Source organism: Mchenga conophoros, linkage group LG1 (genome assembly GCF_057382185.1).
Source record: "Mchenga conophoros isolate Kocher_MC1m ecotype Shallow Benthic linkage group LG1, M_conophoros_male_GT1.1, whole genome shotgun sequence".
In the NCBI taxonomy this organism is placed as follows: Eukaryota; Metazoa; Chordata; class Actinopteri; order Cichliformes; family Cichlidae; genus Mchenga; species Mchenga conophoros.
In genome coordinates, this window is record NC_140526.1 from 28,575,776 (window position 1) to 28,596,755 (window position 20,980).

Here is a 20,980-nt window from a genome sequence, read left to right on the forward strand (position 1 = left end):
GGCAAGATCCATGCTTTTATTTCATTTAATCTAAATTCTGATCCTACAGATTGACTGCAGCAGCACTCATCGGACCAGGGAACATCACTCCAGTCTCTGCTGACTTCTGCTGCTGTAACCCATCTGCTTCAAGATTCAATGTGTTGTGCATTCAGATGTATTATTCTGCGTACTTTGGTTGTAATAAGAGTTTGTTTGATTTCCTGTTGCCTTACGATCAGCATGAAGCAGTCTGGAAAGTTTTGTCTGACCTTTGACAAGGGTAAGGTATTTTGGGCCAGAGAACTCATTATGTAGTTCATCTTTTTGAACTATTGGTGTAAACCCTATAGAGAGTTGCATGGGGAAATCTCAGTAAATCGGCAACTTCTGAAATACTCAGATCAGCCTATTTGACACCAACAATCATGACACATTACTTTTCTTCACTATGCTGATTCTGAGCTTGAACTTCAGCTGTCTATATGCCTAAATGCACTGAATTGCAGCCACGTGATTGGCTGATTAGATATTTGCTGGTGGGCGTACATTCATCATGTGACTCCATGGATGGCGCTTAAGCCTTCATTGATAACTCGAGTTTAACCACCAAACTGAAGGCTATATAAACAAGTGGTATAACTTTATTTGACTCCTTGACTAATGATGAAGCTTCAGTCAGGATACAAACCTTAAACTTGACATCTACCCAGTGAACACCATCCGCTCAAACAAGATGTTATGTTGTGTAGCACGTACCCACTTCACCCCTCACATGCCTCGTTAGAAACGCACATAAGACTTTGTTATTCTCCAAAAGTTGCTGTCAGTTGTCTGTCAGCTACAATCTAGAGAGCACGTCCTACTTCGCGCGTTTCATTGGCGTCTCTTACAGTAGCTGCTGCTGCCGCTCTCACTGACGTGATTCCAAGTACTTGTTTTTCATATGAATCTTCGCATTCTTTGAAACAAACGCTCCGCCCCACTCAGCAAAACCCTCATCTGCAACACTCCCCATTTTGCAGCAGGGCTTCACATTTTTCTGTCCAAGCTTTAAAAAGAGAGAGAGAGGTCACGATGGAAATCTATATTTCAATCATTTTAGCAAGTCTGCTCATCATACCGTTTGCACTCAAAACCTTTTCCCCCTATGTCTGGATGGACATTGTGTATTTCGGGGATCTAGTGCGTATTTTGGTAAAGTTTGTAGCGAGGCGCAGAAGGAGACCTCTCTTCTTTGTTTTGGACCGTTTTTTGGAGCAGACCGAGGCGCATCCTGACAACACGTTCATAGTGTTTGAAAATGAAAGCTACACATACGCTTGCACAGATAAGAGGAGTAACAAAATTGCAAACGCGCTACAGTCTCACGCTGGGTATAAAGGTGGCGACACCGTCGCGCTTTTTATGGGGAACGAACCCACCTTCTTGTTTACCTGGCTGGCTTTGGCTAAACTGGGCTCCCCTGTAGCTCTCCTCAATCATAACATCCGCACCAAGTCTTTGTTGCACTGCTTTAATTGCTGCAAGGCTAAAGTGTTGATAGCAGCCGCAGGTATGCCTCCATGTGCTTGCTTCAAAGCTGTTTTTGTTGTTGTTGTTTTTTTTATTTCTGCTTTTTCAGAAGCTCAAATAGTGTAAACCAACCTTTTATCTTTTGATCCACATAATTAGGTATTCAGTACAGATTTTGATTAAACCTAGCTGTAACTTTGAACTTGTGGAGTTGGCTTGGTTTTCCTTGCCTCCAACAAGGCTTTGCAGTAGAGGTGAGATCAATTCATATATTAATAGTACTGATACCAACGCTGATATTGGTCTCTGATCGATACTAGTGCAATAGGATTGATGCTTTGTTTCTATCCACTTCAGCCCTGAATTATGTGAAATGAAGAAAAATATGCATCAAATGTGCTGGAAAACCTGGCTATTTTATTTGTAACCTACAGCACTTTTAAACAGAAGCTGACTTGAAATGCTTTAGAGACAGGCATGTTTACAGTCCAGGGCTAAAAAAACCCCAGTTTCAAAACACGTGGAAAGCTGAAAGGTCTGTTTTGTTGTGTTAACTTATTATTGTGAAAATTAGAACCATTGAAATTTGTTCAAAATTTGCTAAATTAAAAGTTGATATCAGTATTGGTATCAGGATTACTGGCCCTGTGTTTGCTTGGAATCAGATCGATACCAAAGTTTGCATTATTGCACGACACTGCTTTGCTTGTCCTGCTTTGCCTTATGAATGTGCTTTATGTGCCTTTCCAGAACTAAAGGAGGCCGTGGAAGACGTGCTGCCCTCCCTGATAGAGCAGGGTGTCACTGTCCTCCTGATGTCCAAAAACAGTGACACGCCTGGAATCCAGAGCTTCTCTGATGAAGTCGAGAAGGCATCGGATGACCCCATCCCTCGATCCTTCAGGTCACACATCACATTCAAAAGTCCTGCAGTTTATATTTACACTTCTGGAACCACAGGTACGTGGCAGGACTTTGTCCTGTTGATCCCATTAAAAGTGTCGTTCAGTTTCAGAATTTTGCGGCTTGTTGTGTTTCTGTAGGTCTTCCTAAGGCAGCTGTGGTCAACCAGAACCGCATCTTAACAGCTCTGGCTGTGTTGTCATCAAACGGGGTGGTATCTAGTGATGTCTTCTATCTCAACCTTCCTCTGTATCACACAGCTGGATTTGTTGTTGGGTTCATTGGCACGATTGAGACAGGTGAGGTGACTGAGCAGTAGCTGTGAGTTAAAGTTAAAAATAAGACTTTGTGAGAGCTGGGTTCATCCTCTACTGAGATAACAAGCGCTGTTTAGTTACATACATTTCAGAGTTTGTCAAACAACAGAGACATCTGCTATGTACAGAGGTCAACGTCACTTCTATTATTGACCTCAGGAAATTCCTATGCTGTCAGGGGAAGAAAGATATAGTAAAAAAGCTGTTGTGCATTCAAATTCAAACTGGAGCACAGCAAGAGAAATTGAATCTGCACTAAGGGCTGCACCCCTGTACGACTGTGAGTCCATGAAGTGGACTGCATTTGGGCTCCAGATGTAAGCCAGTAGTTTTTAATGCAAACAAGTCCAACAATCCAGATTGGTTTGCAAGAAAACTGGTTGCAGGTAAGGCATTTTGTATGTTAAAATCAAGAAAAATGAAGCAAAACCTGGTTTTATTGTACAAAAATGATTGGATTCATCTATAATTAGAGCAGGCCTTCACACAAACTTAGTGCATAAATGTAATGGACAGTTTTTCGTCAGATTCAGGTTCACATTGCTGCCATAAAGTACTGACACACAGTAGAATCTTTGTCTCCATGTCTGATGATTTTATAGTTTTAATCCATGGATTAAGTGATTAAGAACATTCTCTTACTTGTGCTGTAAAGCTAAATAAACCACCCAAATCCCAAATGGATTAGCTAAAACAAATGCATCATCACAAGCAGTTGATTTCTCTTGAACCACAAGTAGACACTGACTGCGCTCCCTGAAGATCATGCAGATCCATGAAAGCTCCTCACGTGAGCTGAGAGTACACAGCAAAAAAATATATATATATAAAAGTATAAGTGAACTAATTTCTACTGAAATAGAAGTGATCTCCCTGCGCCATCTCTCTTTCTTGTTACCCTGGTAGAATCCAAGTGAAAGAGTCTTTTGTCACTGTGAACCTGTAATCTGAACAGATCCTATGAAACAGCTTTTTTTCCTAAATAGGCTAAAGTTCACAAAGCTCTTATATGTTTGACTAAGCAGCCACGTTGCACACTTATTAGTAAAGATTCAGCACTGCCCCGGGCAGTCACTGTTTTGTTATTTAGCACACGCAGTTATGCGGCACTGAATTTAATCCTATTGGATTAGATGGAGTCACTATTTCCATAATGACTTAATTGCCTCTCATTTCTAGATGAATTTGCATATGCATGTATTTATTTATTCAAGTGTAATAATGTAAATTTCTGTCTTGAAGGATCAACTATAATTCTGAAGAGGAAGTTTTCTGCCTCTCAGTTCTGGGATGACTGCAGGAAACACAACGTGACTGTTATCCAGTACATTGGAGAGGTGATGCGTTACCTCTGTTGTGCACCAAAGGTAAAATGATTCTAATAGGCGCCCACTTGTAACAGTTAGAATGTAACCGTGCGTTTGCAGTCAAAGCATTTTGAAGACTTACAGTATTGTGTAACTAGGACACAGACAGAGTCCTTGTGATCGTTTTTGTTTTCTTCCTGTGCAAAAGTCTCAAGCCACCAAAATGATTAGGTGCTGCTGAATAGGTGTATTTCTGATTTTTGCGGTGATGATTTTCTGTTGGCTTCATCGGGTGAGGGCCTCCAGCTCGCACTGGAAGGGTTCGCAGCCGAGTGTGAAGCAGCGGGAATGAGGATCAGCACCTCCAAATCTGAGGCCATGGTTCTCAGCTGGAAAAGGGTGGAGTGCCCACTCCGGGTCGGGGATGAGTTCCTGCCCCAAGTGGAGGAGTATCTCGGGGTCTTGTTCGCGAGTGATGGGAGAAGGGAGCCGGAGATCGACAGACGGATTGGGGCTGCAACTGCAGTAATGCAGACGCTGCTCCGGTCCGTCGTGGTGAAGAGGGAGCTGAGTGTAAAAGCGAAGCTCTCGATTTACCGGTCGATCTACGTCCCTACCCTCACCTATGGCCACGAGCTGTGGGTAGTGACCGAAAGAACGAGATCGCGGATACAAGCGGCAGAAATGAGCTTCCTCCGAAGGGTGGCTGGCCTCTCCCTTAGAGATAGGGTGAGAAGTTCGGCCATCCGGGAGGGGCTCAGAGTAGAGCAGCTGCTGCTCCACATCGAAAGGAGCCAGCTGAGGTGGTTCGGGCATCTGACAAGGATGCCCCCTGGGTGAGGCACTGCTGTCATCAAAGCAGAGGGAATCTAAAATATAAGACATATTTAGAGTTATGTATCAATTATTTCTTTGCTATATAATTCCATATATCTTCCTTCATATATTTGATGTCCTCATTAAGTAGCTACAATGTAGAAAGTAGTAAAAATAAAGAAAAAACATTAAATGAGAAGGCGTGTCCAAACTTTTGACAGGTAGGTCCCATGTTAGGTTTTTTGGTGGATTTTCTTTCTTGTTTCTCATGGGCATCATTTTCAGATAGTTCTGTTGACCTTCATTTGTCCAGTTCCCTCAGATTTTTTTTTTAAGAACACACTGCACACCATCCTCAGATATGCCAAGATTTTAGCTAATAGCTCTTTGGGAATCCCGTTTTGGTTCAACTAAATAAATGGGAACAAACTGTGTTTTGTTTTTGTTTGTTTTTTTGACAGACTGCGAGTAACAAAGTACCTAAAGTTAGAAGTTATTAGTTAGGTTGTTTTGTCTACTCTGTGTAGAGATGATACTGCTTCATCCCTCGTGCTAGGTGTCCTTTTATGCTTGAATGATTCCTATGTCAACAAAAAAACCAAAAGAAAAACAAACAAAAGGAAAAAAAGAGAAAATGGTCAGGTATGAGGACTGGCCTGAAAATAAGTAGAAAAAGCAGCCAACGTCCAAACAAACTATACAAAAATGAGGGGTAGCTCGAGACTTTTGCATAGTACTGTATTCCAGTTTCTCCCGTGTTGTAGAAAAGCCTCCGCAGCACTGTTTTGATAATGTGATCGCTGAAAGTGGCAGAACTCGGCTTCTTAACTGAAACCTTATGAGGGATTTAAGGTGGACTTCTTCGTACTCAGGGGTGTTGAAACGTGAATAGATAAGGCCTTTAAAGTAATATTATCTTGGACAGCATTTATCTGGACTGTACCTGCTTTTAACATTTATATTTGATGCAATAACTTCAATATCTGCTGCTGAAAGTCACATTTGCAATCATTCTAGCGTCTGCAGCTCAAATAAACTCGCAGGAGTCGCTGGCTGGGATGCTTACGGGCACCACGCCTCGTCTCTCTCAGATACTGTAAAACTTGCTCTTCAAGACAGCTGCAGAGGCAGAATACTGGGAACTAGTTGCAGCAAGTTGCTGCTGAGGCCTATCCAGTCAGAGATAACTTTCCAAATCTGTACATTCCCAAAGCTCAGCACAGCTGGCTTACCAAAATAGAAATCGTTAAATCTCAACTATCGGGTTCCAGGTTTCTGCGCCAGTATCTGCGGGGTTCTGAACTGCAGAACAAGAATCAAGCTGTTGTTTAAAATATCACCACTAACTGCATGTGTTTCTGATATTTTCAATATGTATTTGTATTTATTTAGATCTACTGTAAACAGTCGTGTATGCCATTCAGAGTATCCAGTTGCATCACATGAGGCACAGTCTCATTTTACTGCGTGACCCTGCACGAGCCCGATGAGGTGGTTTGTCTTTATCTGGTCACCTCTAGGAATAGATGCTGGCCTTTACTTAAGACGGCCATATCAAGTAACTTTGCATACCGAATCTTCTTGTATCTAATTTAAGGGTCAATTTTATTTCAGCAAATGATATTTCTTAGAAATTACATGTACAGTACTTAAAGTGCCGAGTACTGTTGAATCCAACTGAAATTTTTTTGTTGTGAGTCGGATTCTCACATACTTAGAGATTAGGAATTAAAGGGCTTATTAGATGTCTGATGTCTTTTTAATACAAGACATCAGTGTGCTCATAAAGTGTGCAGTCTTCATTTCTATTCTAAAAGCCCTTAAAAATGTTTTTGATTAGTTTCTTTTGTTTTAGAGTGAGCTGGTACTAGTGCTGCTCTGTGGTTGATACATACATGGTGTATTTATCTTTTTGTATTAAGGGCGAAAGATCATCAAAGATGGCGATTTGCTGAGTGCCCATGGATACACACATTTCTCGGCTAGTTGTTATCTTACCCGTGGGGGGCGACCGTGGCTCAGGGGGCTCTCTGTCCTGGTCGTTGTGTCCTTGGGCAAGACACTTCACCTACAGCCTACTGGTGTTGGCCAGAGGGGCTGATGGCGCGATATGGCAGCCTCGCTTCTGTCAGTCTGCCCCAGGGCAGCTGTGGCTACAACCGTAGCTGCCTCCACCAATGTGTGAATGTGAGAGTGAATGAATAGTGGCATTGTAAAGCGCTTTGGGTGCCTTGAAAAGCGCTATAGAAATCCAATCCATTATTATTATCCAAAATGGCAACTTTAAAAACAAATTAACTAAGCTCATGGATAGCTTCTTGTATTTTGGATGTTTTCTTGAATTGGACACTATGTATTTCTACTGTGCTTGCAAAAAGACTCACATTCTTTATTTCTTATTTCAAACTACAGAAAGACAATGACAAGGACCACAAAGTAAGACTGGCCATTGGCAACGGCATCAGGGCAGAGATATGGAAAGAGTTTCTTAACCGCTTTGGGAACATTCAGATTCGAGAGTTTTACGCCTCCACTGAAGGAAATGTGGGATTTTTGAACTATGTGGGGAAAATTGGAGCTATTGGACGAGTCCACTTTTTTCATCAGGTAAAAAAAAATCCCAACAGCAATCATTCTTTAATGTTATATGTATGGAACGTTTTCAGATTTACTAAATATTTAACAGATTGTCTATTAAAATAATTAATCTTTGAAAAGTGTGCAAGCAAACCTGACAGATTAGCACGTGTTATAAATTATCTTGATTTTATGAACTATTGAAAGTATTTTCTTTATTGCAAAAAGAGATATTATGTGCGTAGATAGTACTTTTTATGTTGGTTTAATATTGTATTGAACACATATTATCATGTTCGTCCTGTAGAAGCTGTTCCCTTATACCCTTGTTAAGTATGACACAGAGCGAGATGAGCCAGTACGAGATGCTAACGGCCTCTGCATTGAGTCGCGCAAAGGTAAAGAATAACTGCAGTTCTTCTTTCGAATGGCACATCCATCCATTAATTCATCCGCAATGGAGCCTGGACTCTGTCCCAGCAGACACAAACTCTCTGCAAGTTACGTGCATCTTCTTCACTTTTCTTTTTTAAAGGTGAACCAGGACTGCTGGTGTCAAAGATTACAAACTTGGCCCCATTTTCTGGCTACGCGCAGAATGAAGAACAAACTGAGCGGAAGAGACTTCACAATGTTCTCAAGAAGGGCGATCTTTATTTCAACACGGGAGACCTGATGAGGATCGACAAAGATAACTTTATTTACTTCCAGGATCGAGTAGGTGACACATTCAGGTACTGAACCCACCATGATTTCATTTGGAAAATTATTTTTGTTTACAGAACTAATTTTCAGGTTCATGCTGAAGCATTAGCCTTATTATTTAATTACAAATGAGACTTCAACAAATGGATGAAACCTGAAGAGGTGGCTGACTTTCCACTGCTAAAAGCATAAAATGCTTAATTCTAACGGGCTTTATTAGACACAGTGAGTGAAATAATTATTTGATTCTTTGCTAAATTTGTTAAGTTGGCTCGTTTAAAAGAAGAAAAAAAAAGAGAAATAGAAGAGTCTCAATTTTTTCATGGTATTTTCATTTTAATGGAGAAACCAGAATACCAGGCAACTATTTAGGGAAAAAAAAAAAAGGTAAAAATTGATTTTCATGTCATTAAGTGAATAAGTATTTCATCCCCAAGCAAAGCATGCCTTATGCCTGAGTTATGCTTCAGCACGTAGTCTACGTCATAATGCCATAACCTTCCATGTAACCTGGCGTGCACCTGCAGTCTTCAGCTTGTAGGGTTTCTGATTACGTCATAAATTACGATGTACTTTTCCTGCAAAAGTCTAAATTGGGCTTTAGTATTTGGTGGAGTAACCCTAGTTGCCAACCTACAGTGAGATGTTTCATGGATGATGAGATCTAGATTTTGTGGCACATGGCCCTGTACATTTGCCCTTCAGTGTGGTGAAGTTAGCAGCAAAACTGTCCTAAAGCATAATGTATCCACCTTCCCTGCTTGACTGTGGGGATGGTGTTCTTTGGCTCAGATTCAGTGTTTCTCTTCCGTCAAACATAACTGGTCAAGTTCATGCCAAAGAGTTCAATATTGGTTTTATCGGCTCACAGAACATTCACCCAAGCCTTCTCCTAGTCATTTAGTCATTGTTTACTGGAAAACCTAAAATGGTCCTGTACATGTGCCTTCTTGAGCGGGCACTGTAGGATGTCAGTCTATTATGGTGCAGTGTGTGACTGTGTTCCCAGATGTCTTCAGATCATTAAGAAGCTCCTCCTGTGCAGTTTTGGACTAATCCTCCACCTTTCTCAGGACCGTCCTCATCCCACAAGGCATAATCTTGCATGGTGCTGCAAATCAAGGACGACAGATGATCATTTCATGTTTCTTCCATTTCTGAATAATTGCAGCAGCAGTTGTCACCTTCTCACCAAGCGTCTTGCTAATGGTCTTGTAGCCCATACCAGCTCTGTGCAGGTCTGAATGATGTCCTTGTCCAAGATGTCATTTAACAGTTCTTTGGTTTTGCTCATGGTGGTGGACAGGTTTAAATGGAAGAATTAGATTCTCTGGACTAGTGTGCTCACACACATAGAACGAGTTGAGATCAGGCGTATGTGGAATTGATAGAATCAGTGTGTTCACTCAATGATGTTCAAATCAATTTCTAACTATTATGTAATGTGTTTTTTTTTTTTGTTGCTTTTTTGTTTACATTTTGTCTCTCTACATGAAGCTCAAACTAACATTAAAGATTAGAGACTGATGTTTTTTTGTAATAGAGCAAACTTACAAATTCAGCATGGCATCGATTAATTATTTCCCCCCACAGTATATATGAATATGAATGCTGCAAATGATGTTTATTTAAAAAGGAAAAAAGTTGAAACGAAACAATTTATTATCCTGGTTACGTGTTTTATAATCAGCCTTTTGCTGTGAAAACACAACCCATGATTCTTACACAGCACTCTTTTCAAACTAGATTTCTTTTTTTTGTGTTTATTTTAATTACACAACCCGACCGTTAACAGTAATACAGCAGTTTTGTGTTGACAGCAGATTTACAATTGGTACAGTAATTGTTTTATGGGACATTTACTTGTTGAGAAGGTTTGTTCACAATACTTGTCAGGACTTTTTTTTCTACATGGATGAACTTGCACATTTTAGTTTCGCCTCTGGTATAAAGAGCCCTGCAATAGACATGAAGTTGCAACTTGTGTGAGCCCACAGGTGGAAAGGTGAGAATGTTGCCACGACCGAGGTGTCTGACATCTTGACGATCTGTGATTGTCTCAAAGAAGCCAACGTTTACGGAGTCCAAGTGCCAGGTGATTGTTACTTTCTCTGTATTTTTTCAGCTCACCATGATTTCTATAAGAATATCATCACCACCTTTGTTTTGCTATGTAGGCCATGAGGGGCGGATAGGGATGGCAGCTGTCACTCTGAAGAAAGAAGTCCAGTTTGACGGACGTAAAATATACAACCATGTGGTCAGCTGCCTGCCCTCATATGCACGTCCTCGCTTTATAAGGATGCAGGTAATTTAATTTTCTGTTTCAGTTTAGGATGAAACACCAGGCATATTTTAATTTTTGAAAAGAAACAGAGTAATCATTGATCCAATATTGATGATTTCTTTCTGTGTAGAGCACTGTGGAAGTAACTGGGACTTTCAAACAGATGAAGGTAAAATTAGTGGAGATGGGATTTGATCCAGGACGTATCCAGGACCCTCTTTACATCCTTGATGATAATGCCAAGAGCTACGTACCACTGACAGCTCAGATCTATCATGCCATCATATCAGGAAGCACGAAACTATGAGCGGGCTCTCAGTTTTCACCAGATGTGCAAGCTTTTTGGGTAATTGGTATTTTTAATGAATTAACTTCCAGCTCAGGGAAGAAACACACACTTTTCAATAATGCTCTAGTTGGTTAAATCACATTTTTTAAGGCAGCACGTGGGACTCTGTGTACAAGGGGCGGGGTTTGTCACACTATAAATGTGTATTTACTCGCACGCTGACTTCTGTTTATGCATGTACTTTTTTTTCAGTGTTGTGTTCATGTGTTATGGTACGACAATTGTGGTGAAGAAACACTATGGATAGACGGTGTAGTTTACATACTTTATTTCATACTTATTTTTTATGTACTTCACAAGAATTATTTGCTTTTCTTCAAGTGATGAGTACCTCATGATCATTTAATACTTACAAAATTATATATTAAGGGGAATGATATTAATGCATTTTATAATAATGTGTCAGTAACTGTAAATGTGCGTTGCTTTCTTCAGAATTAAAGTTAAGCCAGAAGCAGTTTTCGTGCTTGTGCTTGCTCTGATTTTGCTCACTACAAAAATTTCAGATGTGACATGTGACGTGGAACAGTCACTAGGTGGAGACAAACACTGCCTGAGCTTCACTCCTCAGTGTGGTTGAAACAGAGTAGCAAATCAGCAGTCAGTAAATTAACTTCAACATCTAGAATTTACTCCCTTTCCTGACTGTGTGGGAACCACAGATCCTGGGTTATCCTCACGTTCAGCCACAAAATGTGGCTTGGGTTTACCAAATCATGAAAATCAGCACCAGACTAAATGTGGGGGAGGGAAGGAGGGAGGTTGTCTATACACATACATGCATTTCTGCACATTTTTTCTGAAAATGGAGAAGTACCATTTTCAAGGACAGGATGGGTGAAAAAGCAGCCAATGCTTTATTACTGTGTAACTGTTGTGTAATGTTTTTTCTGCCTTATCTGCTTTTATGTTTTTATGATCAGTTGGTTGTGTTAAAGGAAGGTGGCTGGAGAGCCGCACAGGAATCTTTGATGTAAATCCTCTGTTAATGTTTTCAGCTCATTATTTGGCAGCCACTGGACAAAACCCACTTGACCTACCTGTCTTTGCCAAGTGTGAAAATTGCAGAAAAACAAGACCATAATTATTCCACTGTTCATGTTACTTTTGGAAGCACTGGAGTGCAACTCATGGAGATCAGATAGTCCCGAGCTTGAAAGTGTTGAAAGGGGTGTTACACTTTCAGCTCATCCAGCAAAACGAGCTGTGGTGAGGCATCTAACTGTCTGTCCATTTGTAGTTCACAAGAATCACAAATATCACAACTAGTGGTCAGAATTTAACCAAACTTGCTCACATTAATCACCTAATGGGTTCTCATGGACACTGTGCTGAAGCTCAAGGTCACATTTATAATCTGACAATCTGATTACTTTGATCCGAGCCAGAGTCATCGAGAGTTTTACAGGCTTCATACTGACAAAGGTGTTATCCAACATCTGCCACACACACTAAAAGTAACATGGTTCAGACAAGGAGCCTTCCTGACACCTTTCTTTGAGTTACGACAGTAGCATTCCCTGTAAAGCCATTAGATTGACCAGTAATTAACAGATATTGTTAAATAACAGTGCACATAAGCATGTTTTCCGATGTTTACACTTTACACGTTCTATACCTGGCCCAGGTTTCAAAAATCCCTATTGTTTATGCATCAACTTGGTATTCTATTTGAATCATGGGTGGAAGTTTGCATTTGGTGGAGCGCCATTAGAATAGAACCAATGTTTTCAGGAACTCGGGAGTTCCCTGACAATATCATGTTTACTCGTTTTCTAAACCCAGAAAGCACACTCAGGCAACAGTGTGTGAGATGCAAGTGTTTATTTAGAAAGTGCTGAGAGGAACTGAGAATCTCGGAAAAGGCAACACAGTGTTAGTTTGTTCACGGAGATGGACTCATCTTACATCCGGAGAGGGAATATGCTGGTGTGCAGACTAGGTGAAGAATGACCAGGCCATTGAACTTTCAGTTGGTACTGAGTTCTGCAGATAATTGTAAGGCTGAGGTGTTTAGGCACAATACCGGCTGGGACCTGGAAGAGCCATGAGGCTGAACTGGTAAACCCTTCAGGTGAGTGAACATGGTGTGTGTCTGTGTGCTGTAGTGAAATCAAAAACAGTGAGAATACTGAAGAAATACAAAGGCACAGATGGAGCAAATCTACCATCATAGTGGACTGTACGATCTGACTGGGAATCACAACCACAGCCTAATGGTAGATAGGGGTGGGCAGATGGACTGGACTGGCCGCTTTTCTACTCTTCTGAGCACTCAAAGCGCTTTACACAACTTGTGCATTCACACCAGCACATTGTTCTAAGCGCTTTCTAAGTAGCATTCACACACACTCATACTCCGATGGATGCATCGGAGAGCAATTTGTAAGACTGACCTGATCAGATATCACTGGACTTCTCCACTACTATGAAATAAAACATGTTAAGTAAAAAGTGAATTCTAACAGTTTGAAAGTCCATCCATCCATCCGCTTCCGCTTATCCTTTTCAGGGTCGCGGGGGGCGCTGGAGCCTATCCCAGCTGTCATAGGGCGAAAGGCAGGGTACACCCTGGACAGGTCGCCAGTCTGTCGCAGGGCTAACACACAGGGACAGACAACCATTCACACTCACATTCACACCTAGTGACAATTTGGATTAATCAATTAACCTATCCCCACAAGCTGCATGTCTTTGGACGGTGGGAGGAAGCCGGAGTACCCGGAGAGAACCCACGCAAACACGGGGAGAACATGCAAACTCCACACAGAAAGACCCCGGCCTGATGGTGGAATTGAACTCAGGACCTTCTTGCTGTGCGGCAACAGTGCTAACCACCGTGCCACCGTGCTGCCCCAGTTTGAAAGTCATAGGGTTATTTTGATAATGCATTTTATTGGCTTATTAACAGATAACACCAGCTAGTTTGTGAAGAACACTATCTCTACTTAAAATGCTTGATATCATCCTATAAAATTATTATTTGAAATGATAATGTAACGGAGCGGAAAGGCTGATTATGCTTCCAAGATGGTTTGTGTTTTTTAAAAGGAAGGAAACCTTCCTCAAAGCGGGCAGAGCAGTGGAGCCGCCGAGGGAAAAGCACACGATACAAAAACTGTAGAATTAAAAATATAATTTATTATATTTAAATAGTTAAAAATATAAAATGAATTAAAACAACCTTGGCCAAGGGAAGACACAATAAAAATCAATAACACACAACATTAAAAGTCCAGTGGAATCCACCACGGCCTAAAAGTCACAGAAAACTAAGAGGTCCAGCGTAGTATTAAACCCAGCGGAGTCCTCGCCTTCCTCCCCGCATTCCACGTCCTGGTGCACTGAAGAAAGGGAGGGAGCGGCAGTCACCATTCCTTTGGCAGTTTACTTTATAAAAAGGATAAGTCAAAGACTTACCCGGGTGGGCAGAGCTCTCAACTCCGCCCGCCGCTTCCTCAAACTGCAATCGGCACCGCGGTCTCACTGCTTCTGTTCTCCCACAGTGCACGAGCTGGCTCTTGTCGTTATTGCCACCAGACTGCCGCTACGCGTCCCTAGTCGCTGGTCATCTGCCTTTTTTCCTCTGATCGTTTCCCCTTTCCAGTCGCTGGTAATCTCTCTTCCCAGTCGCTGGTCGTCTGCTCCATCTGATCATCTCTACTCTCTGATCGTCTGTGTCTTTCCTCTGTCTGTCTCGCATTCTCCGTGTTCCATTTGCGTTGAACACCGGCTCCAAACCTCTTATGTGTCCTTGAGCACTCTGTAAATTACCTTTTCTTTTCTCTCAGGTGTGTCCAATTAGTAAAAACGGGGGGAAAGGCGGAGTCTCTCCAGGACAATTTGCCGGCAACTAAAACATGCAAACTAAATAAAACACTGCACAAAAATATAACCAATGCATGCAATATAAAAAATAAATATGTACACTTCACATTAAAATACAGCACAGCAAAACAACGTCCGTCCTTCCCTGGATGACATCAACAGCATCTTTTTTATTTTAAAATTGAAAGAAAATTATAATTTGCCCCATTTAGATGTTTTAAAGATGGATTGCTCTAATACTTTGACCACCTTTTTTCCCTCGTTCACCACACTGTGCAAACGGTACATGCATCCCTGTGCTTAGCTCGCTTGCTACCAGTGTTGGTCAAGTTACTTGAAAAAAGTAATCAGTAACTAATTACTGATTACGTCCCCAAAAAAGTAATCCCATTACTTTACTGATTACTTATTTTCAAAAGTAATTAATTACTTAGTTACTTTTTAAAAACACGATTTACAACCTGAAGAGGTGATAAAGCGATAGATCTTTCAGCCCAATTCTACTTTTTCTACATAATCCATCATACAAAATGTAATCAAATGGAAAAGTCTCTTTTTTTTAAACTTGTTTTATTAGTTTTAATCTTTTAACTTTATGCATCAAGCAAAAATTTAATTATATGCAACATTCTCTGACTTGAATAAATTAGTTTAACATTTAAACCTATTTTCTGCACATTCCAGCACATAAAATAAAATATTTTTTGTGTTTACACTCACTCTTTCAAATAGATGCAAGTAAAACACAACAGAAAATAAATAAAGTCAAAGACTCAGCAGTCCTGTTGCTCTATTTTCACATGTAAAGCAGGACTACGGTAGGCGGAGGTTTACCCTGGTGCAGGTGTGCCGAGGTCAGTTGATATATCTATCTATCTATATATATATATATATATATAAAATTAAGAAAAATATGTATTTAAAAATTCTATTCCTCAGTTTTTTTAAATACTTTACTACTGCTACATCGAGTTCATGTGATTCCTCCCCAGCCAAAAAAAGAAGAAGAAAAAAAGAAAGAAAAAGGAAAAACGTTAAGAAAGAGACTCACAAATCACAGCAGGCAAAGGGGGGTGTCGTCCCATTTTAACCCCTCGAACTCTCAAACTCGTTCAAAGTTCAGGAGGCGTAAACGGAAATGATCCAAGGGCTGGAGTCCGTTGAAAGGTGATGTATGAATCCAGCAGCAGGTCTGACATATTCGTCTTTTTTAAAAAACAAAAATGCTTGCATATATTTTGTGCACCGCGTTGGCAGTCTTGCCCTTACTGATTTACTTCCGGAATCCTTATTTTTTGAAAGATTTAACATACACATTTATTTCCATTTATGTCGGTATACGCATGAGTAGAATCAAGAAAAAGTTTTACAGTATTTTAGATCGTTTTCTGGACAAAGTGGCGGAGCATCCGCATAAGAAGTTCATAGTTTACGAGGAAAGCTCCTACACGTACAGCCAAGCCGACAGAGAAAGCAACAAAGTGGCCAGGGCTCTGTTAACGCATGCCCACCTCAAGCAGGGGGACACGGTAGCCCTCTTCTTGGGCAACGAGCCGTGGTTTGTATGGATGTGGCTCGCACTGTCCAAGCTGGGATGCACAGCGTCCTTCCTCAACGTCAACATAAGATCCAAATCCCTGCTGCACTGTTTCTCCTGCTGTGAAGCCAAAGTCCTGATCGCTGGCGCTGGTAAGCTGCGTAAATACTGCAGTAAGCTGTTGGGGTTTGTTTTAATGAAATTAACTTTAAACGTGCGCATATCTTTCGTTTTTTAATATCACGTGATCATATTGTCTAATTCATTTAAAAAGATCTTTTTGTATCTCTGACTATTTTTTTTTAATCTGGGAGGTTTGGACTGCACTAAAGTTGCATGGGTATATCTTATTAATTTCACCATCAAATAGATCGACTGTTTATTAAACACACATTTATGTAACCCTGTAATGACTGATCAGCACCTCTTTTCTTTTTACCTCCCTGGCTCTCAGACCTTCAAGGAGCAATAGAGGAGGTGCTGCCCACTTTGAAGCAGCAGGGTATCCTTGTGTTTATCCTCCGTGAGCACTGTCATGTGGACGGCATCGAAAGCCTCTCTGACAAAATTCAGATGGAGTCAGACGAGCCCCTGTCCCGTCAGCTCAGGGCCAGCATTAACATCAAGAGTCCTGCGGTGTACATCTACACATCAGGAACCACAGGTAACCTCGAGGGCTTATCTGGCCTTGACTTCTAATCTATGTTCATACAATTATCATGCAGAGGTTGAGTAAAAGGATGACAATAAAACTGTACTACATCTGCTCTTATAGGGCTTCCAAAAGCAGCTGTGATTAACCATGAGAGGGTATGGATGCCAGCTTTTGCCCTGACCTTTGCTGGTGTGCGCTCAGACGATATTGTCTACATATATCTGCCTCTGTACCACACTGCTGGCTTTCTTATGGGACTTTGTGGAGCTATAGAAAAAGGTAACACATAAAATATTACCAAAAAATAAAACCACAAATCAAGATTTCACCTGAATTTATTGCAGGTTAAACCAACATATACATGACCTCAAACTACACCCGCTTCCATTGTTTGTACTTTGAAGTCCTAAAGTTCGCCTTGCAGAGTTTACAACACTGAACTCTTAGCATGAAGCGGCATATTTGCTGAACTCTGTATCTTTCCATTTTTAGGCACCACTGTTGTTTTGAGAAGCAAGTTCTCTGCCTCCAACTTTTGGAATGACTGTAGAAAGTACAATGTGACTGTCATCCAGTACATAGGCGAGGTCATGCGCTACCTCTGCAACACACCGAAGGTAAACACAAGTTTAAGGTGTCTGTGAAGGTTCTCAGTCATCCAGGTCATCGTAGTCAAAGGAGCTTGCAAAGAAAAGCGTCTGGACTTCTTTAAGTTACTTGAAGACGTTTCACCTCTCATCCGAGAAGAACTGAAGAAGCTTCTCGGATGAGAGGTGAAACGTCTTCAAGTAACTTAAAGAAGTCCAGACGCTTTTCTTTGCAAGCTCCTTTGACGAGTTTAAGGTCATAATTTACTAATGACGATATTGGGATATGCATTAGAAGCTCAAACTGTTTTAATGATTTCTACCAACCTGCTTCAGTCAGGAGCATTGTTTCTTATGGTCATTGTTTATGTTCTCACCTCTCCTTTGGCCTTCTTTTAGAGAGACAATGACAAGGATCATAAGGTCCGACTGGCCGTAGGGAACGGAATAAGGGAAGACACCTGGGTTGAGTTCCTGGAGCGATTTGGGAACATTTGTATCCGTGAATGCTACGGAGCAACTGAAGGGAATGTTGGCTTTATTAACTATGGTGGGAAAATTGGAGCTATGGGCAGAGAACATTTTCTCTACAAAGTAAGATGTAGATTGGGAGATATAACCATGTGAAAAAGAAAGCACACCCTCTTTCAATTCTAAAGATAATTAGTCCACTCTTTTTTACAACGTCATTCTAGGCTGTTGAGGTTTGGGAGCATTCATTTATGCATTGATCTATTAGGGTCCAATCACATCATTTCAGTGAAGTTCAGGTCTGGATTTTGACTTGGCCATTCCAACTTTTTTTTTTCTGTAGTTGCTCTAAACATTAAGTCTGAGCTTGAGGTGATTTTACTTAAACGTCTACTCCTGGGAAGACTGAAAACTGTTTTGATCTTTTGCCACTTGTGAATAATCTTCTTACTGCAGAATGATGGATTTCCGATTTTTGGGAAGTTGCCTTGTAACCCTTCCCAGACTGATGTGCAACCAAAATTGCTTCTATAAGATCACTGCTGATGTCTTTCCTAATGGCATCCTGTTAACACAACACTTAAGTGCTCCAGACCAGCAAACTGCAGAAATGTCTGCTTCCTTTTTCCACACACTGCTTCCGCATTTTGGCTGAATCTTTGTTAAAAAGATAATGACAATGTAACATCTTGTGTGTTGTTACTCGTCTGATGTTGTATTTACTTGATTGTAAAACCTATTCCAAACCAGATTAATATATTTTATTTTGTCTTGATGCATAAAATCTTTGAAGTGAAGAGTGGGTGAAATTTCTTTTTCACATGACTTTTCTTGTTTTTGTTTTTTTCAAATGTTTGCTGGTGTATACAGCCTATATAGTATATGCAAATTATATGACTAACTCCTTTTTCTCTTCAATGTATCTGTAAACTGTTTCAGATGGCATGCAAATATACCCTCATAAGGTTTGACACAGAAAAAGAGGAGCCAGTCAGAGACTCTAGAGGATTTTGTATTGAAGTCCCAAGAGGTGAGCCTGTTTCCTAAAGTGCCGTCTTGACTTTTAAGCTACTACTTAAACGTATGCTGTTACTTTTACTCGCAGGAGAAACTGGTCTGCTTGTGGCAAAGATTGGAAAAAGAACACCCTTCAGTGGCTATGCCAAGGACAAGCAGCAGACAGACAAGAAGAAGCTAAGAGATGTGTTCGAGAAGGGCGACATGTACTTTAACAGTGGCGACCTTCTAAAGATTGACGACGAGGGATTTCTCTTCTTTCAAGACCGCATTGGAGACACTTTCAGGTCTGTGAAACATAATAAATGAATTTGACAATCTGGGTGAAAGGTCAGGACAAGGAGTACCAGAGAGTGTTTTTGCCTTAAAGTAGACATGAAACACTTTATTCTGCAATAAAAAACTGACATAGATGTAACACTGTCTGTGAAGCTAGATTTAAAAAAATAAGTAAAGCATTAAAACCTTATTTTGAGATATATCATTTCAGAATTACAGACATTGTGGTATTATATCTGTTACAGGTGGAAAGGAGAAAATGTGGCAACCACGGAGGTGGCTGACCACCTGCTCGCAGTTGACTTTGTTGAAGAGGCTAATGTCTATGGTGTGAAGGTGCCAGGTAATAATGACACTAAAAGCAAGATTATTGTGATGTATGTCTCATAAATATTACAAACATCTTTTTTTTCCAGAATTCTAAGAAAAAAACTCAGAATTCAGAAGTTTTTTCTTGGAATTCTGAGATTAATCGCATATTTCTGACATACTGAGGAAAAACTCTGAGTGTTTGGATTAATGTCTGGATTCTGAGGGTATTTTTTCTTCTTTTTACTTTGACCTTCACTGAATAGGACATGAGGGAAGAATTGGAATGGCAGCGCTAAAACTGAAAGAAAATATGGACTTTGATGGCAAAGCTTTATATCAGCATGTCAAAAACTACTTGCCCAGCTACGCAAGACCACGCTTCGTTCGCATACAGGTAAATAAAGTTCAATGAATGATCACATTAAGATATATCTGCATACATCTTAGCAATAATCCCGTAACCATTTCATTTTTCTCTGGCAGGATGCATTGGTAGTGACGAGCACCTTTAAGCAGATGAAGGTGAAGCTGGCAGAGGAAGGTTTTAACCCTGCTCTCATCAAGGATCCTCTGTTTTACCTGGAAGACAATAAGGGCTACATACCCATGACTCAGGAGTTATTCAACTGCATTGCAGAAGGAAGACTCAGGCTTTAAACGAGTTCAGCGCTGATTTTTTTATTGTCAGTCTCAAAAACATTAGTGTTTACATTAATCTTTACATTGTGGATATACAAACATATAATGGCATGCATTTCATTTTTTTATATTTCAACTGTTTAGTCTGAAATACTTTCTTTTTTTTAAAATGATTTTTATATGAGTAAATCCCATATCGCCGACACTGTTATTTGGTGACTGTGTTGGTTGACTGTGTGCTGAAGTAAACTGCTTATCAATCAATAGGTGAATTATTAATAATAATAATAATGGATACTTTATTGATCCCCATGGGGAAATTACTTGTTTTTCTCTGCATTTGACCCATTCACTCAGTGAAGCAGTGGGCAGCCCACTAAGCAGGCGCCCGGGGAGCAGTGTGTAGGGACGGTACCTTGCTCAGGGGTACCTCAGGGTAGCCATTAAGTGGATTCGAACCGCCGACCTTCCGATCATGGGGCGACCACTTTACCTACTGAGCTATCCCTGCCCCCATTATTGTGTGGATGTGAGGTACACTTTGTGCTGGTTTTGGGCTCGTCAGAGGAGTTTAGGAGCAGTGGAAGTTTCCAGTGGCGTAGGAGGGGGGGCTGTGTTTGTTACAGCAGAGGAAGACATACAGTTCACTCTTCTGCAGGTGGAGGGTAAGTGCTTTTGAGCTGCTGGAGAAACCTTCAGAGGGCAGCAGAGCTGGTGCCGACCACACTGCACCCACTGGTTACAGAAGCTGGGAATGTATGAAAGTATTGTTGCAAAATATGAGAAGTTGTAGAATAAAAAGGAACAATTTGTAGAAAAAATGTGAACGTGTACTTTGAAATTTCCACCTGTACATATTCTTCTCTACACACTGCACATGTGTTTTAAATGTAGTTACAG

At 40.7% G+C, this 20,980-nt stretch overlaps 2 protein-coding genes and 1 long non-coding RNA gene across 3 annotated transcripts; 2 read left to right on the forward strand and 1 right to left on the reverse strand.

Moving 5' to 3' along the window:
• Window positions 1-993: 993 nt before the first annotated feature.
• LOC146583547 (long-chain fatty acid transport protein 2) lies at window positions 994-11,209 on the forward strand. Its single transcript, XM_085273330.1, has 10 exons — window positions 994-1,534; window positions 2,245-2,454; window positions 2,538-2,696; window positions 3,957-4,081; window positions 7,250-7,444; window positions 7,722-7,812; window positions 7,950-8,148; window positions 10,117-10,214; window positions 10,297-10,427; window positions 10,537-11,209. The coding sequence occupies exons 1-10, from the start codon at window positions 1,057-1,059 to the stop codon at window positions 10,711-10,713; spliced, it is 1,863 nt and encodes a 620-aa protein (XP_085129456.1). The 5' UTR covers window positions 994-1,056; the 3' UTR covers window positions 10,714-11,209.
• A 2,667-nt stretch (window positions 11,210-13,876) lies between these two features.
• Window positions 13,877-15,781, reverse strand: LOC146583548 (uncharacterized). The gene is made up of 2 exons (XR_014892445.1): window positions 15,635-15,781; window positions 13,877-14,608 (listed from the first exon to the last, which is right to left on the reverse strand). It is a non-coding gene; the product is annotated as an uncharacterized LOC146583548 (long non-coding RNA).
• Window positions 15,733-20,961, forward strand: LOC146583549 (long-chain fatty acid transport protein 2-like). Its single transcript, XM_085273346.1, has 10 exons — window positions 15,733-16,272; window positions 16,575-16,784; window positions 16,896-17,054; window positions 17,268-17,392; window positions 17,762-17,956; window positions 18,773-18,863; window positions 18,939-19,137; window positions 19,375-19,472; window positions 19,705-19,835; window positions 19,925-20,961. The coding sequence occupies exons 1-10, from the start codon at window positions 15,807-15,809 to the stop codon at window positions 20,096-20,098; spliced, it is 1,848 nt and encodes a 615-aa protein (XP_085129472.1). The 5' UTR covers window positions 15,733-15,806; the 3' UTR covers window positions 20,099-20,961.
• The last annotated feature ends 19 nt before the right edge of the window (window positions 20,962-20,980 follow it).

What these genes read in the sequence shown, in the direction of transcription:
- LOC146583547 (XM_085273330.1), top strand. Translation starts at nt 1,057, where the DNA reads ATGGAAATCTATATTTCAATCATTTTAGCAAGTCTGCTCATCATACCG. An exon ending in AGTGTTGATAGCAGCCGCAG is followed by an intron (nt 1,535 to 2,244) that starts GTATGCCTCCAT and finishes GTGCCTTTCCAG; the next exon opens with AACTAAAGGAGGCCGTGGAA. An exon ending in TTACACTTCTGGAACCACAG is followed by an intron (nt 2,455 to 2,537) that starts GTACGTGGCAGG and finishes GTGTTTCTGTAG; the next exon opens with GTCTTCCTAAGGCAGCTGTG.
- LOC146583549 (XM_085273346.1), top strand. Translation starts at nt 15,807, where the DNA reads ATGCTTGCATATATTTTGTGCACCGCGTTGGCAGTCTTGCCCTTACTG. An exon ending in CTATGGTGTGAAGGTGCCAG is followed by an intron (nt 19,473 to 19,704) that starts GTAATAATGACA and finishes TTCACTGAATAG; the next exon opens with GACATGAGGGAAGAATTGGA. An exon ending in CACGCTTCGTTCGCATACAG is followed by an intron (nt 19,836 to 19,924) that starts GTAAATAAAGTT and finishes TTTCTCTGGCAG; the next exon opens with GATGCATTGGTAGTGACGAG.